The sequence below is a fragment of the Dissoconium aciculare genome (genome assembly GCF_010015565.1).
Source record: "Dissoconium aciculare CBS 342.82 unplaced genomic scaffold K489scaffold_5, whole genome shotgun sequence".
In the NCBI taxonomy this organism is placed as follows: Eukaryota; Fungi; Ascomycota; class Dothideomycetes; order Mycosphaerellales; family Dissoconiaceae; genus Dissoconium; species Dissoconium aciculare.
Genome location: NW_022984955.1, coordinates 138,761 through 160,526, shown reverse-complemented (window position 1 = coordinate 160,526; position 21,766 = coordinate 138,761). Strand labels below are relative to the sequence as shown.

Genomic DNA, 21,766 nt, shown 5'->3' with positions numbered 1-21,766 from the left:
GGGTTAATCTCACCAGTGGAGCAGCATGTTCACGACAGGCTTTCATCGTTGATCTGGGCATAGGAAAACCTCGTGTTCAGCGTTCAGTGCGAAGATATCTTCGTGAGATGACGAACTCACTGAACGTACTTGCATCGTTCTTTTTGTAGCTATCTGGCACCGCACATGTCCTTGTGAAGAGCAATCGAAGAGTGAGCTAAGAAATATTGCCAGACCCGCTCCAAGCCATTGAACATTCGAACGTGAAAGGGCAAAGGATCAACCGCTTACCTTGGCGTTACATGCGACATTTACAACCGGTCTCACAAACCTAAGGCAATTCTACGCCAGCAATTCTCCACATCCTCACAGAGTGTAGCAAAAGCGGGATCTTTCAAATGCGCGACCATGAACTCATCAAGTATCGCTCGTCGATCGATCACGTTCTGCGCGGCGTATGAAGAGAGCGACTGCTGTTCTATAGACGCAGCAGATGCTTGTAGACTGTCAACGAATTTGGATGACGCAACAATGTCATGCATGACAGTATCGTTCTGCGGAACATTATTCGTGGGACCTGGAGGTGGCTGGACAGGGAGGCGCGGGATAGCTGTCTGACCGGGGGATCGTGCATGTGGTGGAGGTGAGAGGTCGTGCGGAGCGTCGGAGAGAGTACTCTGGCGGGCTGCGACTCTCAACGAGTGTGTCCAATTCGTTGGAGGAAGTGGTCTAGCTGGCGGTTGAATGGATGACCCTGCTTGGTGGGAGGCATTGATCTGAGATATAGTGGCTTCTTTCAGATGGGTCAATGCGTTTTTCTCAGGCGCGGTCTTCCCTCGACTACGACCATCACTTGCGATATCTTCTGCCGCAATCATCGAGCTCGAATTATGCAGTCGGGACGTCGGTCGGCTGGATATCGAGCGGTCAGACGTCTGTCTCGTTATGTTCGGTCGGGGCAGTGGAGGCAGTTCAAGTGATGTTGACGCTGGTCGTGAACTTCCGCCTTGACTATCATTTCGACGACTATCTGGACGCTCAAACGGAAGCTCACGTCGCGGTGGTAGTTCCATCGGTGGTGGATGCATGGTCGTGCGCGAAGAAATCGAGCTACTGTCTGCATTATCTGACGACAGCATCATAGCTGCGGATTTTGGCCGTGTTGCGGACGTGAAATGTTCCGATGAAGAGATTGATTGCTGCAAAGGCCGTGAAGTCTTGGTAGGTTCTTGGAACATGCCGGACCTTGAATATGGTTGACGGTTCTCGTTGTCTGGTGCATCGGTCGATGCCAGTGGGAGCGCGTACGGGTCACTGTAGGCCAAGACCCGAGGATTATCTTGATTCTGGGTATCCCGTGATGTTTGCATAATTCCACCTAGATCAGAGGAGCTTTGCATAGCACGAATCGGGGCTTGCAGGCGTCCTGTGGTGGAGCTAGGTCGCACAAAGCTTCGTGGTGTCGACATTGATGACCGAAGAGATTCCATCGATGTTTGCACTCGTGGCGCTTGCACGAAATGAGGAGATTCCTGCTGAAGAGTCGACACGTTCGATGCTATCCGTCGATGACCTGTTGGATGAGGAGCTGTGTCAGGCCTGTCCGTTTGTTCCGCTGGCGGCGGCGGCGGCCTAAACAACATGCCGAGTCGCTCGCATGCAACCTGCAATGTTTGACAATCCTCAATCGACGTGAGCTTCATTCGCATCCGAAGGACCTGGAATGTAGAATTAGACAGCTCTAAGACCCGCGATCAATAGATGGGTCATCACCTGTCCCGAAGCAAGAGGGTATCTGAATCCGAAGAGGTCACCTGAAACAATGCCATATATAGGCAAATGGTCAAACTTGATAGGCCCGAGTGATTTTCTTTGCATTTCTAAACTGGCTTGGCATCGACGACCCAGAAGGATTGTTTCCTTGAATTCTCTGTCAGTGGTCTGGGAGGGCTACACTCATCTGGCACCCTTCGTTACCAGGACTGTGGTCCCTTGCAGGATTTGTATTGAGGCCTCGACGTTAGGATTGTCATTGTCACCAGGATTCAAAATCAATGCTAAACCAGATACTTCGGTCTGTTGCCATGATGCCTGTTCATTGCCCTGCGTGACAGCACATCCGTATCTTATCAAGGGTAATACCAATTTGGTGATCGACATGCTGTCACAACTCAAGATGGATTCGCTCTCGATCACGAGAGTTATGCGGATCTTGGCGGGAGTAAGCTGGGCGAGCCAGTACAATTCAAGCAAAGGACCAGGTTTCCCTTGCCAGGATCCGCGTCGAAGAGTTGCATGTTGTTGTGGTATGTGTGTCATCTGATGGTGTGCTTTTGACAGCCTGAGGCGACACTTCCGCGGCCACCTGCTTCGACGTCACCTTCCCTCGAACGGGAGTTCTCAATGATAGGATGACTTTGGCCTGCGAAGGTACCGTGCACAATGTGCATGACACCGCAAACCCCTGCTCTCGGCGGCGATATTCTCAGGAACCTACCAGGACACGCAATGGCTCGATTTCGATGACAAATAAGACAAGAGCTGCGGATGATATAACCATTGGAGACACGAGCATGGCCAGCAAGTTTTTGAAATCGCCTGCGACTTTTCAGAATTCAGCCGAGGAAGGTTTTGGCTATCAGTTAAGCTCTTTAATCGTGCGGCTATGACACATTTGTCCATTCAAATACGGCTGCACTCAATAAACGTCAATTTATGCAGTAAGAGGAATGGCCTCCAGACCCGGCTGATCCCAGAAGCTGGCCATCACTTTTCGGTCGCCTTCCCAGCCCCAGCGAGCATGTTGAACCGCAAAATTCTGTGCAAATGGTGAGCAATGCGCATCATTTTCATCTCACGTTGTCGGGGATTACGTACGTCACAAAGGAGGACATCGCCAGCGTCCCAGGTGATGCTGGATTCGAGCTTGTGTTGCCACTCGTCCATTTTCTGGAGCCATTCACGGGGAACGGGCTCATCTTTTTTAATGCCAGCGAACTTGACTCTAGATCAGCATCGTATACTAGAGGTTATTGAGCAGGAAAAGCTTACGTGAGGCGGGATGGAGACGCCCTCGGTGCCATCGGCCCGCTTGAAGGTGAAAGGAGGATCGAAGGTATCATTCGCCACAGCGTTGGTGTAGCGAGTTGAAAGGGCCTGCATTCCAAGATTAGTACGGTGTTGCTAATGCCATTCTACAAGCACGCATTCTTACATTAAAGATGCCGGGTTGTTTGGTGACAGGATGCTCGCGACAACCGGACACGCGGTGGACGACGTCAAGGTCGCCGTTCTCTTGCCAGGTCCAGTCAAAGCCACGACGTCTCCAGACAGGTTCCTTATCATTGGCAAGGTCGATGTTCTTGTGCCATCCCCCACGCTCGGCAAGATCAATGATCTTGGCTTCGACCATGGCGCGTCGGCCCTCTTCGGTCTCGGGCAACTGCTCGCCCGCCTTCGGACCGAATGCGGAGTCTTTATAGAGGCCATTACCACCAACGATTCCGGAGACTTGCTCGGCATTGTGTGGAATATGATACACGAGGCCCTTGCTGGCGCATCCCTCGACGAACCCCGGCGCGTCTTTTTTCAGACGGTCGTACAAGGCGATGGAATTGGAGACTGAAGTTTCTCCCCCAGCGCCAGGCTTGACATTACAATAGAGGGCGAGGTAGTGAGGATGAACGGGAGAGACGGCATACTCATTGTGCCAACCAATGAAATGGCTTGGTGGGCCCTCATTAGCGGTAAGCACATTCTTGGCTTGAGGACGACGCAAAACCTCCATCCCTACATGCTCGTGGTGGGTCCAGGCGTGCTCGCCCTTGCCCGCAAGCGCATGCATGAAGTCCGAAAAGTCGTCGGCTGTCTTCAGAGGAAGGTGTTTAAAAAGAACAGCACCTCCATGGGCGTCGAGCAACTGACGTATTGGGCTGTGGAGATCCTTGTCGCCTGTCTGCGCGCCGAGCTTCCGGGCTTCCTCGAGGACGGCTTCTTTTGAATGCTCCGGAACCTTCGGCTCAAGGATCAGTGGAAAAGTGATGGTCGGCTCATTCGGACCCTCGATTACTTTGATCTTCTTTTGGTAATTTTTCGCCTGGGTGGCCCAATATTTCTCAATATCGACCATGACGACGGACGGTAAAAGCGATGGCTGGATTGATGTGCAAATCGCGAGTAAAGAGCAAGGTAACAGTGTCGTGTATCGCTCTCCAGCTTGCTTCTGGCAATGTTTCCATGCCTCGAGTTTACACTGTTTATGTATCAAATTGGTCGTGCCTATCGTCAACTACAGGCCGAGGATCGGAGCGGCGCTCACGCCATCACGATTCATCCTTCGGCCGTCATATTTCTCGACAGTGGGGTAAAGCCGGTTCTACTGACCTTCATTCACGGAGACTTCTGTTGATCTACAACATTGCCCGAGTAGATTTTCAAGGATGATGCGGATATGATGGCCAATCCCGAAGTCGCGCGGACTTGCTGACTAAGATGCCGATTCTTCGGAGAAAGAGACTCCACAACGGACATGTCGATCAACCGAGTAATGAGATTGCGCGAATACACATGCTGTGGTAAAACTGATCATATTGATGTCCTTCCATTCTTACTCGAGGCACCCACAATAGCGATTTGGCGGGCCTTTCGCACCGGTGCGGACATCGTTAGCATATGGGATTCGGACGACCAATGTCCTTCACCGAGATGCATATTACCTCATCAGTGTTCCCCGTGAGCCCGGAGTAGACAGCTAGGATGGTAACTTGCATACTCGAGGGCTGTGGTAAATCATCCCGGGGCTCGGAGGGATCACTTGACTTCGTCGATCATGCTGGGTGCCGCCGTTTTCGTACTCGCATCCGAGGCAGCTACCAGGTTATCAAGAACCACTGTACTCATTCCTGTTTGCCAATGTACAGATTTGATGTAAGACAGCTTTCTTATCGGTCATACAGAATCGACGTATCGACTCACCCGACGCGAACGGGCCGTCATGGATGCAAGGCAGTACAATGCGCTGGACCTCGCCCAGCCTACCGATTTCAAAGGCATGCTCAAGAGTGGTGAACTCCTTTGGGGCACCGGATGTCGAATCCCTAGCGAAGAGGCTGCTCGGATCCTTGCGACATTGCCTTATCAATTCTGTTTCCTCGATGCCGTATGTTCCGTGCTATCAAAACTAGCCCCAATCCATAACGTTGACACATCGGTACAGGAACATAGCCCCCTCAACCCTACGCTTCTCACGAGCCTGATCAAAACTATTCAATACACGTCTAATGGATCTATGGTCCCGTTTGTTCGATTGGCTCCGAGCAATCCCGATCTAATCAACTATGCCTTGAACGCCGGCGCAGGTGGAATCGTGCAACCGCATGTCCAGACTGCGGCACAAGCTTCGGAGCTCGTGAGCTATGCCAAGTTTCCACCATTGGGCAAGCGAAGCTATCCGCCAATGGCGTTATTCGGGAAGCAGACACGCACAAATCCGGGAGAGACTGTTTACGACGTATGGAACAACCATCCTGCTGTCTTTGCACAGATTGAGGACATGGAGGGGCTCAAGAATGTCGATGAGATTGCGGCCGTAAAGGGAAGTGAGTACAGGTCTTCGTACGTTCGAGAACGCAAATCTGACGGGCTCCTAAAATAGTTGATGCCCTTATGGTGGGAGCTGGGGATCTGCGATGTTCTCTCGGTCTTGAAGTTGGCAGCCAGGACGGTGACGAGCCATGCTTTCTGGCTGCTCTCGACCGGATCCAACGAGCTGCAGACAAGAACGGCCTTGCGGTGCTCGGGTTTGCGATGTCGCCAGAAATTCTGAAGAGACGGCTGGAACTTGGCTGGACAGCCTTCGTTGTCCACTCGGACGGGGCTGCCATTTTCAATTCAGGCATGACTAATTTTTCCGCGAATATCGAGCTTGCCAGAACACTGAGGAGTGGAACCAGTGTCAATGGTACATCGTAGATTATCGCGCTGGCGCCACCATACACAATTTTATTTTGTTTCAAAAGTGACACTACTGCTGCAGCATGTAATCTGATCGTCATTCCTGAATTTGTCCAGAAGAGACCGATAGCGGGATTGTTTTAGTCTTTTCGCTGGCAAAGGCTACAGGTTCGGAGAAACGAGGAGAGCCTCTTGCAGGTCCGAAATGAACTCGGACATGGAAAGCCTAAATCGGAGTGCACGTATTAGATTCCGATGTTCTTAAGCTCCAAACATCCCATCGTGCACATCATCGCAACAAATGATCAAATCCTGATCCCCAAGCCCATTCCTCTATGGCTACCCCTAAATTCGTTCTGTACGGGTACGACGTAGGTGAACACGCACCATTGTACAGAGATTCAGCGGAACTAATAGTGGCCCACGGCAGGACAATCCTCGTACACTCATCGTCAAAATTGTGGTATGATCGACACACGTCGTTCCACCTTTCTGTCACAGGCCTAAAGTCTTCGCAGGCTGCTTCCGCGGGTATTTCCTTGAAACAATCACTAGTTGTGCCGAGAATGGGCGTCAATAAAACCTCGTATATGGAGCGTTTTCCTTTGTCTCAGGGCAAGATTCCAGCCATCCAAGGCCCAGGTATCATGCTGACCGAGACAATTGCGATCTGTCACGTATGTACAGGAGCACTTAAGGGCGGTTTGCGGTTCAAAGCTGACCGTGGTCTAGTACTTCGCGAAAATTCAGCCGGAAGCGCATCTGCTAGGCTCGTCTGAAAGTCTTGACCAAGAGGCACTCGTCCTAAGCTTCGTGAGCTTCGCGAACCAGGAATTACTGCAGACACTCGCTCGATGGTTTCTACCACTTATTCCCGGACTAAAGGACCCGGCGCCGTACGACTACGATGCGATCGAGAAAGGCAAGCAGGACAGTATTCGTCTGTTGAACACTTTGGAGGGAGTTTTGTCCGACAAGAAATGGCTTGTTGGGGATGTCCCAACGCTCGCGGACATTTTTGTTGCCGTCGTGGTGAGTCGGGGCTTGCAGTGGGTTCTTGGCCGAGAGTGGAGGGTGACACATCCCTCCATCATGCGCCATTTTGAGGCGGTGACGAGTCTCGATGCGGTCACAGGCCTGAATCACAATTTTAAGTTGATAGAGGTAGAGATTCCGAACAAGCGTTGAGCCTGCGTCGTTTCGCGTACCGGAGCAACATCGGAATGGCTGGTCATATCAAAGCTTCAATTTTCGAGGAAAATGCAAAACATGAATTGAGGTCGACGTTAACCTGATGGAATGTGGGAGCGTCTATATGGTAGCAATAAAACTTCTAATTGGGTTGCATGGTCTTCGCAATGCTCGATGCGACGTATGCCAGGCTGCGCGAACTCAATCCCCTGTGAGATTTGTTAGTCTGACGGTTGATATCCGAATCAGGAATAAAGGTCGTGGGCATACGCGATAGAGAGCCGTCCAGTATCTTGAACATACACCGCATACTCGTCCCGAAGACAATTAATCTGTTTTAAAGTGAACGAGGCAAAGCTGCGACTGATTAGCAAATTCAGATTATAGCGATGCAATGGCTGGAATGAAGAACACAGCAGGTATCTTACGTGAACATTCCGCGTTGATTCGTGATGAAATCCCAATTCCCAGGCGCACCTGCTCTCACTAACGACTCCTTTAAATTCTTTCGGCGGGAATCAAGATCCTGTGCCAGCCTCCGAATGTCTTTCTCCCAACAAGCTTTCAGTTCCTTATTTCCAAGGATGAGTGCAACTAATGCAGCACCGAAACGTGGCTGGGCGCCAGTCTCAGCTCTGGCCAATAGCTTCATTTGCTGCTCAGCCCGCTGTGCAGTGTGCGCATCAGGTAATGTGAAGCACAGATGTCCCACGCGTTCGCCGTAAAGACCGAATGCTTTTCCGTAGGTGGTGGCGGTTGCTAAAGGTACACCAGTGTCTACGAAGATGCGAAGAGGGAGGGCATCTGTGACGAAGCAACCAGACACAAAACCTGGGTAGGCAAGGTCAAGGAACGCAAAATGACCGCAACTCTTGAAGGTGAGGGCGATTTGTCTCCATTCGTCCACGGATGGATCACAGCCCGTAGGATTATTTGCTGAAATCTGTAGAACAACGATCGATTGCGATGGGATCTTAACAATTTCGGACTGGAAGAGAGTCAAGTCAAATGCTCGCCGTTCCTCGTTGTACCATGGCAAGCTCGCCGTCGTGAATCCGACCGATTGGAATACGTTGGGGTGATTAGCTTGTTCAAAAATCATCAGCCAATGCATCAAGGGCTATAGACCTCGTAATGGCTTTCTTACTCCATGTCTCGAGAGGTATGTAAACTTTACTTTCAGCCCTGGAAAGGTATGGTTCGTAATGAGCCCGAAGGAATTTGGCTCCCATGTGAAGGGCCCCGCTTGCGCCAAGGGCTTGCATGGAAGCAAGTCTGAATGTGAAGTGTCAGTCATATATCGATTTCTCTCTTTCATCTGGGGCTTGCCGTTTCTGAGCGAGGATCACGCTGTCGTCCCCGAATTGTAGGCGAGCACTCAGATCCCGAAACGCAGCCTCCCCCAGGTGAGAGGATGGATACTCATGATTCCAATCAGGATCGAAGAAGAGCTTTTGTCGTGCCTGATGATCTATTCCGTGAGCAAGAACGGCGGAGATAGCGGTTGATACACACCATCTTGATTGAAGGCAGTACGTATGGCTCTCCCTGATCTGTGCGATACACACCGCACATGAGGTCGACCTTGTACGGACGGGCATCTTCTTTGTATAGTGCCATCAACCCATCGAGACTTTCTTACAAATGGTCAACGACGCGAACGGTGTCAGGGGAGTGCTCGCTCCAATTACCAAGCTGACCCTCTGGGACATTACCCAATGGATGAACAAGGCTCATCTTCACGACTGCTGGATTTTGACTGACCACACACGAAATGATGCGAAACAACGTGAAGAAACGGAGGCCCGAAGCGTGATTTCGGTCAATATGTACTCAATTACGACGGACTGATCCGTACAATACTTGACAGACTTACCTCGCATCAAAAAGTAAAATCCGCCTGGAGACGATGATTACTAGGCATTGAGGATATTGCAACATCCCCGATGGTTAGGGTTGATGTTTGTCGGCCGAGTCGGCGATCGCCATCGGATAGTATCTGGCCCGCACCGACCTAGGGGTTATGCACTCTTGACCGATCTTGTTCAATCGCTACGTTTTATGTCGTGAAATCAGAGAGGACTCTCGAATGGACGGCAAGCTCATGCTCGTGAACTGTGGCTCATACGCTCAGAACAGGCATGGCGATGATGGATGTTCTTGCTGTGAAGCGGCGTCTGGAGGCGATCGAGCCCACGGTTCACAAGATCTGCGAGGTCGCCGGAGCTCCAGGTATTTCGATTACGGTTTCGTCACACGGCGAACATATCTACAGCCTGAACGCTGGCTTCAGCAATCTCGAAACCCGACAACCTGTCACCAGCGCAACCCGATTTCCGGTCGGAACCATGGCCAAGACTTTCACGGCTTCAGCTGCAGGTGCTCTAGTCGCTGAAGGACTTTTGAAATGGAATACGCCCATCCGAGAAATTATCCCGGAGCTCCATACCACGAGCCCAACCGTGACGGAGAATTTGACCATGGTCGACCTCCTGAGCCATAGGGCTGGGCTAGGGCGATCGAACTTCTGGTGGCAAGGCGCGAGCGCTACGCCATTGCTCGAGAAAAGGGACCTTCTCCCCTTTTACAACAAGATGCCCATTAGTGGGCAATTTCGAGAAGACTGGGGCTACAGCAATTGGGGATATGCGCTTGCTGGCGAAGTTATCGAACGACTCACCGGCAAGTCTTATAGCCAAGTGCTTCGAGAAAAAGTGCTTGCGCCTGCGGGTCTCAATGACACGACCTTCGAATCATTCGATCCGTCCGGCGCGGCAAATCTGGCCCTTCCTTACGCAGCTCTGGATGACGGGTCACTTCATAGGTTGGCACATCCGACCTACAACGACAAAACCATCATGGCTCCAGCCTTAGGTGGAGTGAGCACAGTAGAAGACCTTGCAAACTACTGTGTCTGCCTCCTCCAAGCATTCAAATATGAGTCCAATGCCAACAAGAATAGTGCACCACCCTCCATTAAACATGCTTTGATGCAACTTTCGGGTCATATATTCATCGGCGCAGCTCTTCGCGAAAAGTCCTACGCCTTTGGCTGGTACCGCACGGAATTACCAAACACGGTCTTGGGAATGGGTTGGAATTCCATATATGTCAACAAGATGCCAAGAATTGTACCCAGAACTCATGTTGGGCCACTAATCGCGCATGGTGGCAGTCTACCTGGCTATCACACTTCAATCGCGCTTCTGCCGGGAATCGAAAGCAGTGTCGTGGCCTGTACCAACTCCATTGCGCTCGGTGACGTATCCGGATGGGTTTGTATGGCGATCATCGAAGTGCTTGTGGACACACAAGAACCATCCGATTACGTGGCCCTGGCTGCTGAGGCTGCACAGAATGCGAAAATGAATGTCAAGAATTTTCAGGCCAAGCTCGAGGCCAACAGAACGAACGGCGCAGGTCCTCGAGAGATCCACGAATACGTCGGCACGTATCGAGATGAAAAGCGCGGATGGTCCATTGACGTGAGGCGATGTGCGTCCTCACCTTCTGGAATGGAAGTCGCCTTCCAAGGCTTAGACAACCAAGCATGGTCACTCTCGCATTTTGAAAGAGATACCTTCCTCTGGTTAGCATCTCGTGAAGAGCAGGTAAAGAGAGGTCGCATGGTTACATATCCTCTGGTCGCAGATCATTTCAAGTTACATTTTCAGGAACATCAAAACAGAATCGACCGCATTTTGTGGAAGCACGAGTTAGGAGCATCGGAGGAAACGCAATATCTTTTCAAGATCACCTAGTAGCGTTGACTTGGTGGAGTCGGGGTTCCGCTATACCCAGACCTTTTATTCGCTGTATAGATGCCGATCAAGTGCCATACTTGAGACGATCATTCGCCCCCCGAAATCATAACTTGTACGGGATGAAGCTCACTGAGGTAGAAATAGATGACTAGAAGTCGATAGTTGGCAGGAATTGCATGCCCGATTACATGGAAGTAGATGATTCGAGACTGACGATGCTAATCTTTTCAAGCTCACAGACGACTCCTCGACGCTATTGCAAACTTTGAAAAGTGTCATTCAACGAGCGGCACGCATTGCCGCCTGACATCCTCGACCATTTTTAGGAGGTGCTCCCTTCCCAACATCGATTCCATGTTCACAATCGATGTGAACTCACTCCTGGTATCGGCGGGTGAGGGCACGACATCTCCCACCTTATAAAAATTCCGGTATAATGGTATGCATGCAGCTAGGGCTGGATTATTCTTTCGCAAATTTGGTATTGGGTCCTCCGATTTCATTATACCTCCCTTCTCAGGCAGTATCAAGACGACAGCACTGTCATGCTGCGCTCCAGATGCGAATGGCACGGACAATGCTCGGTACCGCGCCTCATCGCAGACAGCGTGCAAGACGTACAGGCCCCACAGATCAACACCGTAAAGTCTTGTCGTGGCGTACAGCCCGAAGTAGCCGGGTGGCCGACAATTGATCTCAATGACAAACGTGCTTGGCTCCCGGTTCGAAGCGCTGCCGACTTCTACAAGGTCGGTTATACCGGAATCGTCATGTAGTGCGTAATGCATCGTAGAGTCGCGGATTCGAGCTTCACAGTGGAATATGCCGCTGCGAAATCCCATGTGAAGAATACACTCTCGCAGATGTTCGCGCGCTTGTGCTTGTTCGGCTTCCGGAAGTCGTGAAGGGTACATGAAGAGTCTTTCCTGGAAATCCAATGATCCACTCTCGCCAAGCGTATCCAGGTCGCCTGGTGTTGGAGCATTGTCCGCGACATCGCTGAACAAGATCTTTCCGTCCAGCATGGCGATGTTGATATCGATCTCAGGACCTCCGATGTAAGGTTCGATGAGAACTTCAGGATATGGGTTGGACTCGCGGTCGGGCCCCATTCTGAGTTGAGTCGCTGTTTCTACGGCGGCCAGGAGACTGCTCTCGTCGGTAGCTTTAAGTACGCCCCAGCTACCATGACCTTGAGTCGGTTTCACCACAACAGGATAATCGATATGCAGAGGTTCATCCCTATTTTCGAGTCGACCCTTGAGTTCGCAGGTGCTCATACATTTGATTGCAGTATGACTTTCCGCGACCTTGGGCTGTATAATTGTGCGAAATAGGTATTTGTTGGTCGCCACGATCAAGTGTTCTTCTGACGCGCTTGGTATACCCAACATGGCAGACACGCGCGCCAGGATAGGGAAGTAAGGTTCGATGCGTGAAACAAGACCGTCCAATCTAAGACTTTGCATCACTTCATACAATCGCTGTACCAGTCCATCATCGGGAGTAAAGTCTAGTGTGTGGAATGATGAGCGTAGATGGGCCGCGGGGCCAGTGGAATCTTCCATGAAATGACCGGGCTCATCGAAGACCACCAAATCTATCCCCAGGTGTAACAAGAGTTCGTATGACATAGTATTCGATGGGCAGAAAACAAGCCCCACTCGCTTTCTTGGAATTGGATCAGGGAGGAGGAAATGCAATGCCATGCGGTTCTGGAGCTCATTTTCCAAAGCATCAAGTGCGCTCCATGAGGATATTGTCTCGTCCGAAGAGGCTCTCATAGCACCGATGGTAGATGAAAGCAAGGCACGGAGCTTCGAAGTCGGATCGTCAACGCCGGTGGCGGCGAAGCCTCTGATGAACTCTCCCGGTTTGATGAAACTCGCAACAGCTGCGACATTGGGGCATGTGTAGAAGCGCGTTTCAAAGATATTTGACTGTGCGACATACCCGCTGGTTTGCGGAATCAGGAGTTTGATTGCCAGTGATGCTGGAGAGCCAGAGTCTTTCAGAGCCTTTTCGATGAACATGCGAATATTGAGATTATTCCCCGTCCATTTAAGACCTTCGTGCAACTCCGATGGCCATGGGAGTGATGTTACGCCACTGCTTCCCAGCGTCGATCCTGTGGGGGCAATCACCAAATCAATAGACTGAACCTGAAGGCTCGCATGCGTCCGGTTGATACGCCATGAGAATGATTGGACTGGAGATTCGTTGATCTCGGGGGACAGGCCAATCACAGCTTTCTCCATTGAGCCTGGTGGGGAGCCTTACGCTTATGTCGATGCGGATTTGACTTGGGCAAAATTGGTCAAAGCGTGGACAAAATTGATCAAAGTATGCAAAAAATGTTCGCCGCTGTCACGTTCGACATGTTATACTTCCAACGGTAGCTCCGGCTGGAAAACAGACTGATGTCCCCTCCCCCAATGTCAGCATCGTGACCTTCACGGACCCCTTTACTTGATCGACGTTTCAAAGTCTACATATCCGAGAAGGTGGCCGGTTAAGATGCGGAGGTGAGGTTTGACTGCAATCCTGCCGTGCGCCTTGGCATGCATGTGTCTGTAAGCCGATACGCTTTGCCGTCCCGAATCGCTCGGACAATCGGGTCGGTCCATCGGCTGCATTGCTTCTCGGCCGAGAGAGAACAAGGAGCCAAAGTGCGCCACCGGCGAAAGATCTGAGTATGAGACGGAGATGTTGAGCGGTGTTGAAAATGGCCAAGGGATGCTCCTGATCTCCGTTTCCAAGAGGCGGAGCCTGCAGATCGCCGCCGGATGGCACGGGCAGAATAACGAAATTGGACCGTGCAGTCCGATGACGAATCCGACACTCATTATTCTGGTGATCACCATAATACTAGGCCTCATGCGTCTGAAATACGTATGTTATGGACAGGCAGCAATTCTTGGTAACATCGACAAAATGTCTCCCACGTTGTATGATATAGAAAGATGCACATAGATGTGGAGGAGATAGACTATCAGCTTGTCTTAGTAAGCCGTCTGCCGTCCGATGCGACTGATTCTTGTAAATTGCAGTGGTAACCTTTTCAAGCACAGAGCGTGTTTGATAAGTAGAGCCTCCAAGTTCTGGGCGCGCAGCAGAAGACATGCAAACGGTCGAACTACGGTAAACTTAGCAAAGAGTGTCACAGTGACCACAAGGTAAATAGGTGTGATCTTTCTAGTTGACTGGCCTGCCCGCTTGTGCTGCGTAGATTTTCCCGACTGCATTGAAATCTTCCACCCACTGCGCGATATATGGTGGAGTGCCCTTGTGCATGTTTGTCGACGCGGGTATTGGTTCATCATACACTGTTCGACTAGGCACGACGCCTGACCAGACTGTCTTCCTCATTTCCTCGTTCTTCAGATCCTCCCGCGCCTCCCCGGTGCTCCCCGTCCTCACTTTCGCGCTCGCAGAATGAATTGTGACCTTTAAGATTCCCGTGCTTTTTAGCTCTGCACCATTAGGATATCTCGTATGCTGCCAACGTTCAGGAACAAGATTGTTGGTGATCAGCTCCATTGCAAAAAGCCGTTCGGCTTCGTCGTCAACGATTGATGCGTGTCCGAAAATCACTGCTGATCGATAGTTACAGCTGTGGTGGTTGGGTGTCAATGCAAGCACTATACCGTCCATCAGCGTGGCAGACACGCAGACGGGCATTCCGGAAGGGTCTTCGGCGGTAGCGCTGCGCGAGAGCCGCATCATACGAGCAGAAACGTAGCCGTGCAGGTACAAGTCGGGCGGCGAAACGCTCTCAATAGCAGCAGAAGACCCAAAAGATCCCATGCAGCCCAGCATAGGAAGTATGACGGGAAACGTGGGCCCTTCATCATTCGTGGACGGCTGGAAAGCTACATGGAGGATAGGAGCTTGGTCGACAATAGGATAAACTTGTTGATAGTCATATTTACCTAGTCACAAACCAGTTAGAATGAGCCTGACAGGAACTAATCCAAGTCTTACCGCGGCCAGGGTAACGCTTCACAGTGTTCAGCTGCGATTTGGCATGACTGCCACTGCCGTAGAATTCCTCGCTATTTGTCGAAGAAGTCATACCCACTTCGTAGTTGGTTGGTGAAATACCAAGTGTAGTTTCCGCGTTCGATAAATGCAGGTTCATCTCAAGTCGGATTTGACTTGAAAGGATGGGAGCACCTTTGACCCCTTTGATGTAGCTCAGAGAAGCTCGGCCGAAAAGCCGATCACTCTTACTCATGTCCGCACAATGAGCTGGGACATCTAGTGATATCCGGTCGATTCACGCCACATGGCTCTGATGGCCAATCGGCCCACGGTTTCAGCTTCGCCTGGTACACACTAAATCGCCCGTGACTGAGATTCAAAAGATCCACGCGATGGCACTGATCCCCGATTGCGAAATCACCCAAAGCGCCAAACCCGAGAATCCCCCGGCTTCCCAATACAATTCAGCACGATCATGGCGGCCTTGATGCTTGATCAGAAGTTTCGATCCCTTCCCCAGCCGCCGCCACTTGGCTTTCCGATTCCTGCAGACCGCCACGCAATATCTGTCCAACTTCCAACATGGGCGGACCTACAGGGAATGGTCGCACAAGATCCACGCATCCTTCAACGGCAGCAGATTGGGTATCCGAGGTCGTTCTTGAATCAGAATGTCGTTCGAGTAAGTGTGTGAAATCTCACCGGACCGATGACGTATCGATCTCACGGATGATGCAAACAGGTCAGCGATGCATGCCTCCAGCATTTTGGGCAACCTGACGAAAACTGCCTGGTGTTTCCTGCGCGTGAACACGCACTCGCCTGCAGAGCCTTACTCCAAAGTCTGGCTTCTGATTCTTCTCAAGAGTGTCGGACACTCGCTGCGGACTTTATTGTGGAGGAGCCGCCAGCAACGTCGACAACAGATGGCATCCTTAAGATCCGCGATGTTGAGCTGGATGCAGGTCTCGGGAACACCCGTCGGCGGTTTTTCCTGGTGCTGTTCCCTGCTAAATCTAATAGCACAGCGATGGGATTCTGGCGACTGACAGGAACAGGTATCTCATCGCGTCTCGCCGAAAGCCTCCATGCCGGTTTACATCGTATCCAGGCCGTTCCCCTGAATGACTCGGCCGATAGACCCGGCCTGCACCGAGAACTTGCGAATAGAGACACTGATGAGATTGTGAAGTCACGCATCGTAGGTCTGCTGAAGCGAGGTTCCACAAACCCAACCCACAGTGCACAATTCTCCCCGTCAGATGTCTATCTGTATCCCTCGGGCATGGCTGCAATATACGGGCTGAACAAGGTTCTCCAGGCGTGGATGCCCGAGCAGAGCGTCGTTTTCGGCTTCTCGTACGAACTCACCCTGAAGCTTCTCGAGGTTTTTGGTAGAGGAGCCAAATTCTACGGTCGGGGGACTTCAGCAGAACTAGATCAATTTGCGGAATACCTCTCTAACGAAAGGCACAATGGTCGCTCCGTACAGTCAGTGTGGTGCGAATGTGCATCGAATCCTTTACTTCGCACGGTCGACCTTGCCCGCCTTCGTCGGATGGCCGACGAGTACGGCTTTTTACTTGTTGTTGACGACACGATCGCGAGCTTTGCCAACGTCGACCTGGCCGGTATCGCAGACATAATCGTCACCTCCCTGACGAAAACTTTCAGTGGTTACGCCAATGTCTTGGCTGGGAGGTAAGTGCCGGGCACAGATCTCGATCGGAAGATATCAATCTAACCTCGATCTCCGCCAAGCATCGTCCTGGATCCGAACTCGATAGCTTACCCTCGCCTGAAGCAGATATTCAACGATCACTATGTCAACGAGCTTTTCAGCACCGACTCATTGATTTTGGAGCATAACAGCCGGGACTTTCTTTCCCGAGCGAGTAGACTGAACACGAACGCAAGTGCCCTAGTAACGATGCTCGAGCCATTGGCCGGAACACCTTCAAGCACAGTCGTCGATGTTTACTATCCTTCGAGATGCTGGTCGCGACCGAACTATGATGCTCGTATGCGCCATGCCACAAGCGAGTTCACCCCTGGCTATGGCTGCCTCTTCACTGTGGAGTTCGAGAGCATCTCAACCGCCTCTGCGTTCTTCGACGCGCTCAACATACACAAAGGCCCGTCACTCGGGACTCCAGTTACCATTGTACTCCCATATGTCCAGTTGGTCTTCCCAAGAGAGGAGGAGAAGCGTTGGGCTGCATCTCATGGGCTTCGGGAGGCGATTGTTCGAGTATCTGTCGGCCTTGAGGACCGGGATGCGCTGGTGCGTGAGTTTAGACGCGCCTTGCGAGTGGCGGACAAGTTCAAACGGGGCAGAGAGAGCCGCGGGTTCTTTGAGAGCGTTTTGTAGATACCCTAGGGAAGTCTCGGGACATTTTTCTCATCGTATCAAGCAAGTGGACAAGCTGCCGCGTATTGTCCGGAGCCACCTCCGACGAGTCTTTCGAACTCGGTATGGATAGTGATGCTGGCGTCAAAAACTACGAGATCGGTGTTCGTGCAATGAACATTCAGGGCAACAATGGTAGTTAATGATAGTATCAGCAATGCCGACGATTCCGAGGAAAGGGGCCTAGAGGAGGAGCGCGGTGTACATGATAGGTCGAGGAATTCCAGAGGGGTGTGGGCCCTATGTGGACCGTGTGAACTCTTTACGGGCACCGCAACGCGATGGTGTCACGTGGGTGTGATTAGCGACGGAGTTAAGATTGCTGCCCCATCGCTGTGTCGATCTAGCGCCCAGGACGGAAGTGATCTTCTCGTCTCCTCCGTGCCGCAGCGCCGCACTCGGTGATAAGGGCTAAGCTTTACATGGTCCTCTATGGGCGTGACTAAATCGGAAGGCACTCTCCGTCTTGTGCTCATATTTCAGGGCAACCCTCTTCTTTCCGTCTTCCCCCGCCAACACCTCCGTCTTCGATCCAGTATACGCAAAATGTATACTCCCATGGCCGAAGCGGCGACAATTTCCCCAGAAGGGCTGACAGAGGAGTCGGCCGACATCCACAGACGAGGAAACCTCGGCGGAGAACATTCGCCCAAGCACGTGCAGGCCATCGCTATCGCCGAGGCCGAGTCTCGGAACGATAAAGACAAAAGCTCCGCCATGCGGTTTCCGCCTGGCGATCCAGAAGATCCGAAGAACTGGTCCGCGGGGGTGAAATGGGCCGCGACACTGGCTCTATCGGCACAAGGTTTCAACCGAATCATGATTTCCACGATCATGGCACCGGCGATCTCCGTCATTGCGACCGACCTGAACATGTCGAACGTGGAAAGCACTATGGCACTTTCGGTATACGTGCTGGCCTCGGCTTTCGGACCGATGGTCATCGGCCCTCTGAGCGAAGTCTACGGAAGAAAGAAGATCATCCATATAACCAACATCTGGTTCCTTGCTTGGAATCTCATCTGTGGATTTGCCAATTCCAAAGGTCTTCTGATTGCTGCGCGGCTTCTCGCCGGCTTCGGCGCCAGCGCCGTCTACACCATTGCGTACGGGGTTCTGGCCGACATTTGGCCCGCCGAACAGCGTGGACGTTCCTTGAGCATTTATCTCCTTGTCCCGCTCACTGGCGCCGCGGTCGGCCCCATAGTCGGCGGGTTCATTGTCGAGTACTCGACCTGGCGGTGGATGTTTTGGGCGACGACGATTTTCCAGGTCGTTGCCGAAATCGCTACACTGCCGGTCATTCGCGAAACTTATGCGCCTTTACTCCTCCGGCGGCGTGCTAGGCTGTCGCGAGAGGGGAATTCGGGGTCTCGACAGGTCACCGATGGCGAGAACGAGATCGAAGAGCCGTCCGCTCTCAACGCGCTATCGACTGCGCTCGGCCGCCCCATCCAGCTCCTAGCCTTCCATCCCATAATACAAGTACAGGCCCTGCTCGGGGGCCTGGAATATGGCCTCTTATATTTCGCGCTGGCGTCGTTTTCTCAGCTCTTTGTGAACAATTACCAAGAGTCCATCTCGATCTCGGGTCTCCACTACATTGCGCTTGCGGTCGGCGAGATCGCTGGCGCCTTGCTATGCGGACCCTTGATGGATCGTGTGTATGCAATTCTCACATCCCGCGCCGGCGACAGGTCGTCGCCAGAGTTGCGGGTCCCGCTTCTCCTCCCAAGCCTCTTGATCACACCTGCCGGGTTCTTTCTGTACGGCTGGGCGGCTGAGTATCAGCTCATCTGGATCGTTGTCGATGTGGGCGGGGCATTGCTCACGATGGGAATGCAGGTCTTCTCTACTACACTACACGCCTACGTTATGGACGCCTACCCGGAACACGTCAGCTCCGCATCGGCTGCGACTCAACTTTTGAGCAGTCTGTTGGCTTTTGCGTTCCCTCTGTTTGCAGATCGTTTGTATGCCGCACTTGGTTATGGTTGGGGCAACTCCTTGCTTGCATTTCTGTCGGTGGGCATCACGTTGCCGGCTACATGCATCCTATGGAGATATGGAGCGAGGTTGAGGGCGATGAGGGATCGGAAGCGTTGAGCTTCCACGCGCTCCACGAGCATGTTCCTCTTTCAGCCCTTGTCAGTCTGCCGTGAAAGCTCCCCGCGCGTGCATACTCGTTGACATTGCGGATGAGTCGTCGACGGCCTCAACGATGCGCCCACTCGTCGCTCCACTGGATGAAGTCCATGTCGTTGATCAATGAGTCGGCGCGAATTGAAGGCTCGAGTGCTTCCTTTCCGTTTCGTCAGTCGCGTCACCATGGAATGGGAAAATGTTGCAGGAGCGAACATCAGATAACTCACCTCTGGAAGGTGGTCTAGATTTGTGAATTCGGACAGCGCGAACCTATCAGCGTCAGTGTCCTTCACGGGTTTGAAGTCTTCACTCGCTTTTCTGATCTCGATGACGCATTGCGCGAAATTCGTGTCGAACGAATCCGTACTGGGTGTAGTGTGACTCTGTGCCAGACAGATCTTGCTGAATAATGCGACCATGTGATCTGATATCTGCTTTCGTGACCGAGTCGAACCCTGCAGGCCCTGGCGATTTCCGTGATAGATAGTCGCAACATGTAAGAGCCATAGACCCTGGAGGCCACCTGTGCCGAAGACTAGCACTCGCTGCTCGACCATTTTCAGGACGGAGTGGACAGGATTGTCAGAGAGGCGGTCGCTCAGAAGTGTATAGATGCCTATAGAAAGTCGCGTCAGCGAGTCCGGAAGCTCTGGTGCTCACCGTTGCAACCGACCGTTGTCCGTCCCCTCGGTCTGGATGAGGCTCAGACAGAACCCGGCTCTGAGAAGGGTTGAGGCCGGCAGCGCCATCTGACTAAGTCCGCACTCGGACATTTGCTCGTATATCTTGACAATCGCACTCGAAGAGCGGATGCACACGAAAGCGAAGTATTCCCTATCGAGGGAAGCGTTTTTGTCATTCACGAGGGCAAAGGGCCAATGAAGCAGAATCAAGAGCTCATGGAGGCACAGAGAAAGGGTGGCCCGAGTGATCGTCGTGGACTTCGCTTTGGACGCTTCTCCTCCCGTATTCGTGAAAGCCGTGACGCTCAGCAAAGCATCATGTATTCGCTGTCGAAACGCTGCAAGCCGCGTCTTGTGCAGCGACCCATGCTTATCCGGGTCATTGACGAGCCCAACAATCTCGTAGCGCAGGAGTCGAATAGAGGTGGAAAGCTGGGTCAACAACCCATCCGTGTCGGTGAGATTTGACTGCCGCCGGCTCTGTGAGCCATTGGCACAGTCCTGAGACAGTTTTGGCATTTCCCTGGCATCCGTGAAAAGGTCTGCAGCGACCGAAGGCACGCCACGTCCGATGCACTGTGCAATGTCCAGGTCCGCCACAGCGGCCCACATGCGCCGGCGTAGATCTTGCCCCGATGCAGATCCCGTCGCTCCAGACAGCTCCCAATCGCGATGTAAGCCGCATGAGATCGCATCCGCGATCAATGTCTGCGATGCGGTATAGGCCCCATCGCTGTCGATGTCGTTCGCGGTCTTGGCGATCTGAACCAGACACTTGATCTGAAACGTCTCGAGTGTCGTGCCTTCGGTCATGCGCGACCTCAGCCATTGCTCCACCGCATCGATCCACCGAACCGCTTCATTTCTAGCGGTGGAGCTCTCACCGTCGAAGGACGAAGCTTCCTCGGGGAGACATCTGGCACAAGACATCATGCAGAGGAGGAGCGCAACGAAGTGGCCCGACCATCCTCTGGGATGGGCATCCTGACAGAAGCTGGTGTAGTCCCGCCAAAACCGGGTTGTATCCACTATGTCGTACGACCCCATGAAATGATCAAAGTAGGATCCCAGGTAGCGCCTGCGTAGCTGCTTCGGCGGGAGAAGCTCGCTCATCGCATGTTCCGCTTCGCTCGCCGAGTACGTCGGCAGCGATCGGCGCCTTTGCGGACTCGCATTGTCCCACTTCGCAGCCCCCAAAATGCTGTGGCTCCGAATGATGTCGGAGAGGAATTCGCGGACGCCCTGAAAGGATTTAAGGAGGCTCAGGTAGTGGCTCCGCCCTTTGAACCGTCCGTCCAGGATTTCCATCGCGGGCGGACTTGCGCGCGGGCGCGCGTTGCGGGCCGGGGTAGGTCCTTCGGAGCCCGCTTCCGCCATGGCGGCTGCTGGGGGCGGGGGTACAATTTGACCGCCCGGATCTGTGCCCATGGACGTCTGGGGGATCCGGGCTTGCATGTTATCCGCCAAATATTGAGCTTCGTTCGTGGGATCGGAAGGGTTCGTCGCTCCCGTGATCTGGGTCATGTTTTGTTGTAGGAAATTGTTGGTCCACAGCTCCACGTCGAAGAGGTCTTCCTCGGCGGTCATGTTGCGAGAATATCGTGGGTCGTATTCGCAGGAGCTTCCCCGGCCGACGTCGATGCATCGTGAGCACGCCG

General features: G+C 52.5%; 11 protein-coding genes across 11 annotated transcripts; 5 read left to right on the top strand and 6 right to left on the bottom strand.

The window, feature by feature from the left end:
- Positions 1-4: 4 nt before the first annotated feature.
- On the bottom strand, positions 5-1,140 carry K489DRAFT_379277 (uncharacterized protein). The gene has a single exon (XM_033604609.1). The coding sequence runs from the start codon at positions 1,116-1,118 to the stop codon at positions 303-305; it is 816 nt and encodes a 271-aa protein (XP_033460330.1). The 5' UTR covers positions 1,119-1,140; the 3' UTR covers positions 5-302.
- Positions 1,141-2,692: 1,552 nt separating this feature from the next.
- Positions 2,693-4,355, bottom strand: K489DRAFT_355214 (Clavaminate synthase-like protein; the record flags this gene model as incomplete). The annotated part of the gene is made up of 4 exons (XM_033602517.1): positions 3,194-4,355; positions 3,031-3,135; positions 2,857-2,976; positions 2,693-2,797 (listed from the first exon to the last, which is right to left on the bottom strand). Exons 1-4 carry the CDS (start codon positions 4,106-4,108, stop codon positions 2,693-2,695), a joined length of 1,245 nt encoding a protein of 414 aa, XP_033460329.1. The 5' UTR covers positions 4,109-4,355.
- A 617-nt stretch (positions 4,356-4,972) lies between these two features.
- K489DRAFT_369669 (HpcH/HpaI aldolase/citrate lyase family protein) lies at positions 4,973-5,949 on the top strand (the record flags this gene model as incomplete). Its single annotated transcript, XM_033603060.1, has 3 exons — positions 4,973-5,137; positions 5,195-5,576; positions 5,633-5,949. The coding sequence occupies 3 exons, from the start codon at positions 4,973-4,975 to the stop codon at positions 5,947-5,949; spliced, it is 864 nt and encodes a 287-aa protein (XP_033460328.1).
- A 247-nt stretch (positions 5,950-6,196) lies between these two features.
- On the top strand, positions 6,197-7,445 carry K489DRAFT_393964 (glutathione-S-transferase theta, GST). The gene is made up of 5 exons (XM_033606792.1): positions 6,197-6,302; positions 6,362-6,394; positions 6,450-6,608; positions 6,664-7,331; positions 7,393-7,445. The coding sequence occupies exons 1-4, from the start codon at positions 6,267-6,269 to the stop codon at positions 7,117-7,119; spliced, it is 684 nt and encodes a 227-aa protein (XP_033460327.1). The 5' UTR covers positions 6,197-6,266; the 3' UTR covers positions 7,120-7,331; positions 7,393-7,445.
- On the bottom strand, positions 7,213-8,504 carry K489DRAFT_379270 (PLP-dependent transferase). Its single transcript, XM_033604608.1, has 3 exons — positions 8,270-8,504; positions 7,393-8,208; positions 7,213-7,331 (listed from the first exon to the last, which is right to left on the bottom strand). Exons 1-2 carry the CDS (start codon positions 8,385-8,387, stop codon positions 7,547-7,549), a joined length of 780 nt encoding a protein of 259 aa, XP_033460326.1. The 5' UTR covers positions 8,388-8,504; the 3' UTR covers positions 7,213-7,331; positions 7,393-7,546.
- A 768-nt stretch (positions 8,505-9,272) lies between these two features.
- Positions 9,273-10,883, top strand: K489DRAFT_318503 (putative D-aminoacylase; the record flags this gene model as incomplete). Its single annotated transcript, XM_033601326.1, has 1 exon — positions 9,273-10,883. One exon carries the CDS (start codon positions 9,273-9,275, stop codon positions 10,881-10,883), a length of 1,611 nt encoding a protein of 536 aa, XP_033460325.1.
- K489DRAFT_379268 (uncharacterized protein) lies at positions 10,846-13,515 on the bottom strand. Its single transcript, XM_033604607.1, has one exon. The coding sequence runs from the start codon at positions 13,142-13,144 to the stop codon at positions 11,162-11,164; it is 1,983 nt and encodes a 660-aa protein (XP_033460324.1). The 5' UTR covers positions 13,145-13,515; the 3' UTR covers positions 10,846-11,161.
- Positions 13,516-14,081: 566 nt separating this feature from the next.
- K489DRAFT_388144 (uncharacterized protein) lies at positions 14,082-14,961 on the bottom strand (the record flags this gene model as incomplete). The annotated part of the gene is made up of 2 exons (XM_033606392.1): positions 14,082-14,818; positions 14,871-14,961. The coding sequence occupies 2 exons, from the start codon at positions 14,959-14,961 to the stop codon at positions 14,082-14,084; spliced, it is 828 nt and encodes a 275-aa protein (XP_033460323.1).
- A 396-nt stretch (positions 14,962-15,357) lies between these two features.
- Positions 15,358-17,299, top strand: K489DRAFT_355197 (cystathionine gamma-synthase; the record flags this gene model as incomplete). Its single annotated transcript, XM_033602516.1, has 4 exons — positions 15,358-15,552; positions 15,613-15,765; positions 15,826-16,571; positions 16,632-17,299. The coding sequence occupies 4 exons, from the start codon at positions 15,358-15,360 to the stop codon at positions 17,239-17,241; spliced, it is 1,704 nt and encodes a 567-aa protein (XP_033460322.1). The 3' UTR covers positions 17,242-17,299.
- A 698-nt stretch (positions 17,300-17,997) lies between these two features.
- K489DRAFT_317360 (MFS general substrate transporter) lies at positions 17,998-19,386 on the top strand (the record flags this gene model as incomplete). The annotated part of the gene is made up of 1 exon (XM_033601232.1): positions 17,998-19,386. One exon carries the CDS (start codon positions 17,998-18,000, stop codon positions 19,384-19,386), a length of 1,389 nt encoding a protein of 462 aa, XP_033460321.1.
- A 695-nt stretch (positions 19,387-20,081) lies between these two features.
- On the bottom strand, positions 20,082-21,695 carry K489DRAFT_369661 (uncharacterized protein; the record flags this gene model as incomplete). The annotated part of the gene is made up of 1 exon (XM_033603059.1): positions 20,082-21,695. The coding sequence occupies one exon, from the start codon at positions 21,693-21,695 to the stop codon at positions 20,082-20,084; it is 1,614 nt and encodes a 537-aa protein (XP_033460320.1).
- Between the last annotated feature and the right edge of the window lie 71 nt (positions 21,696-21,766).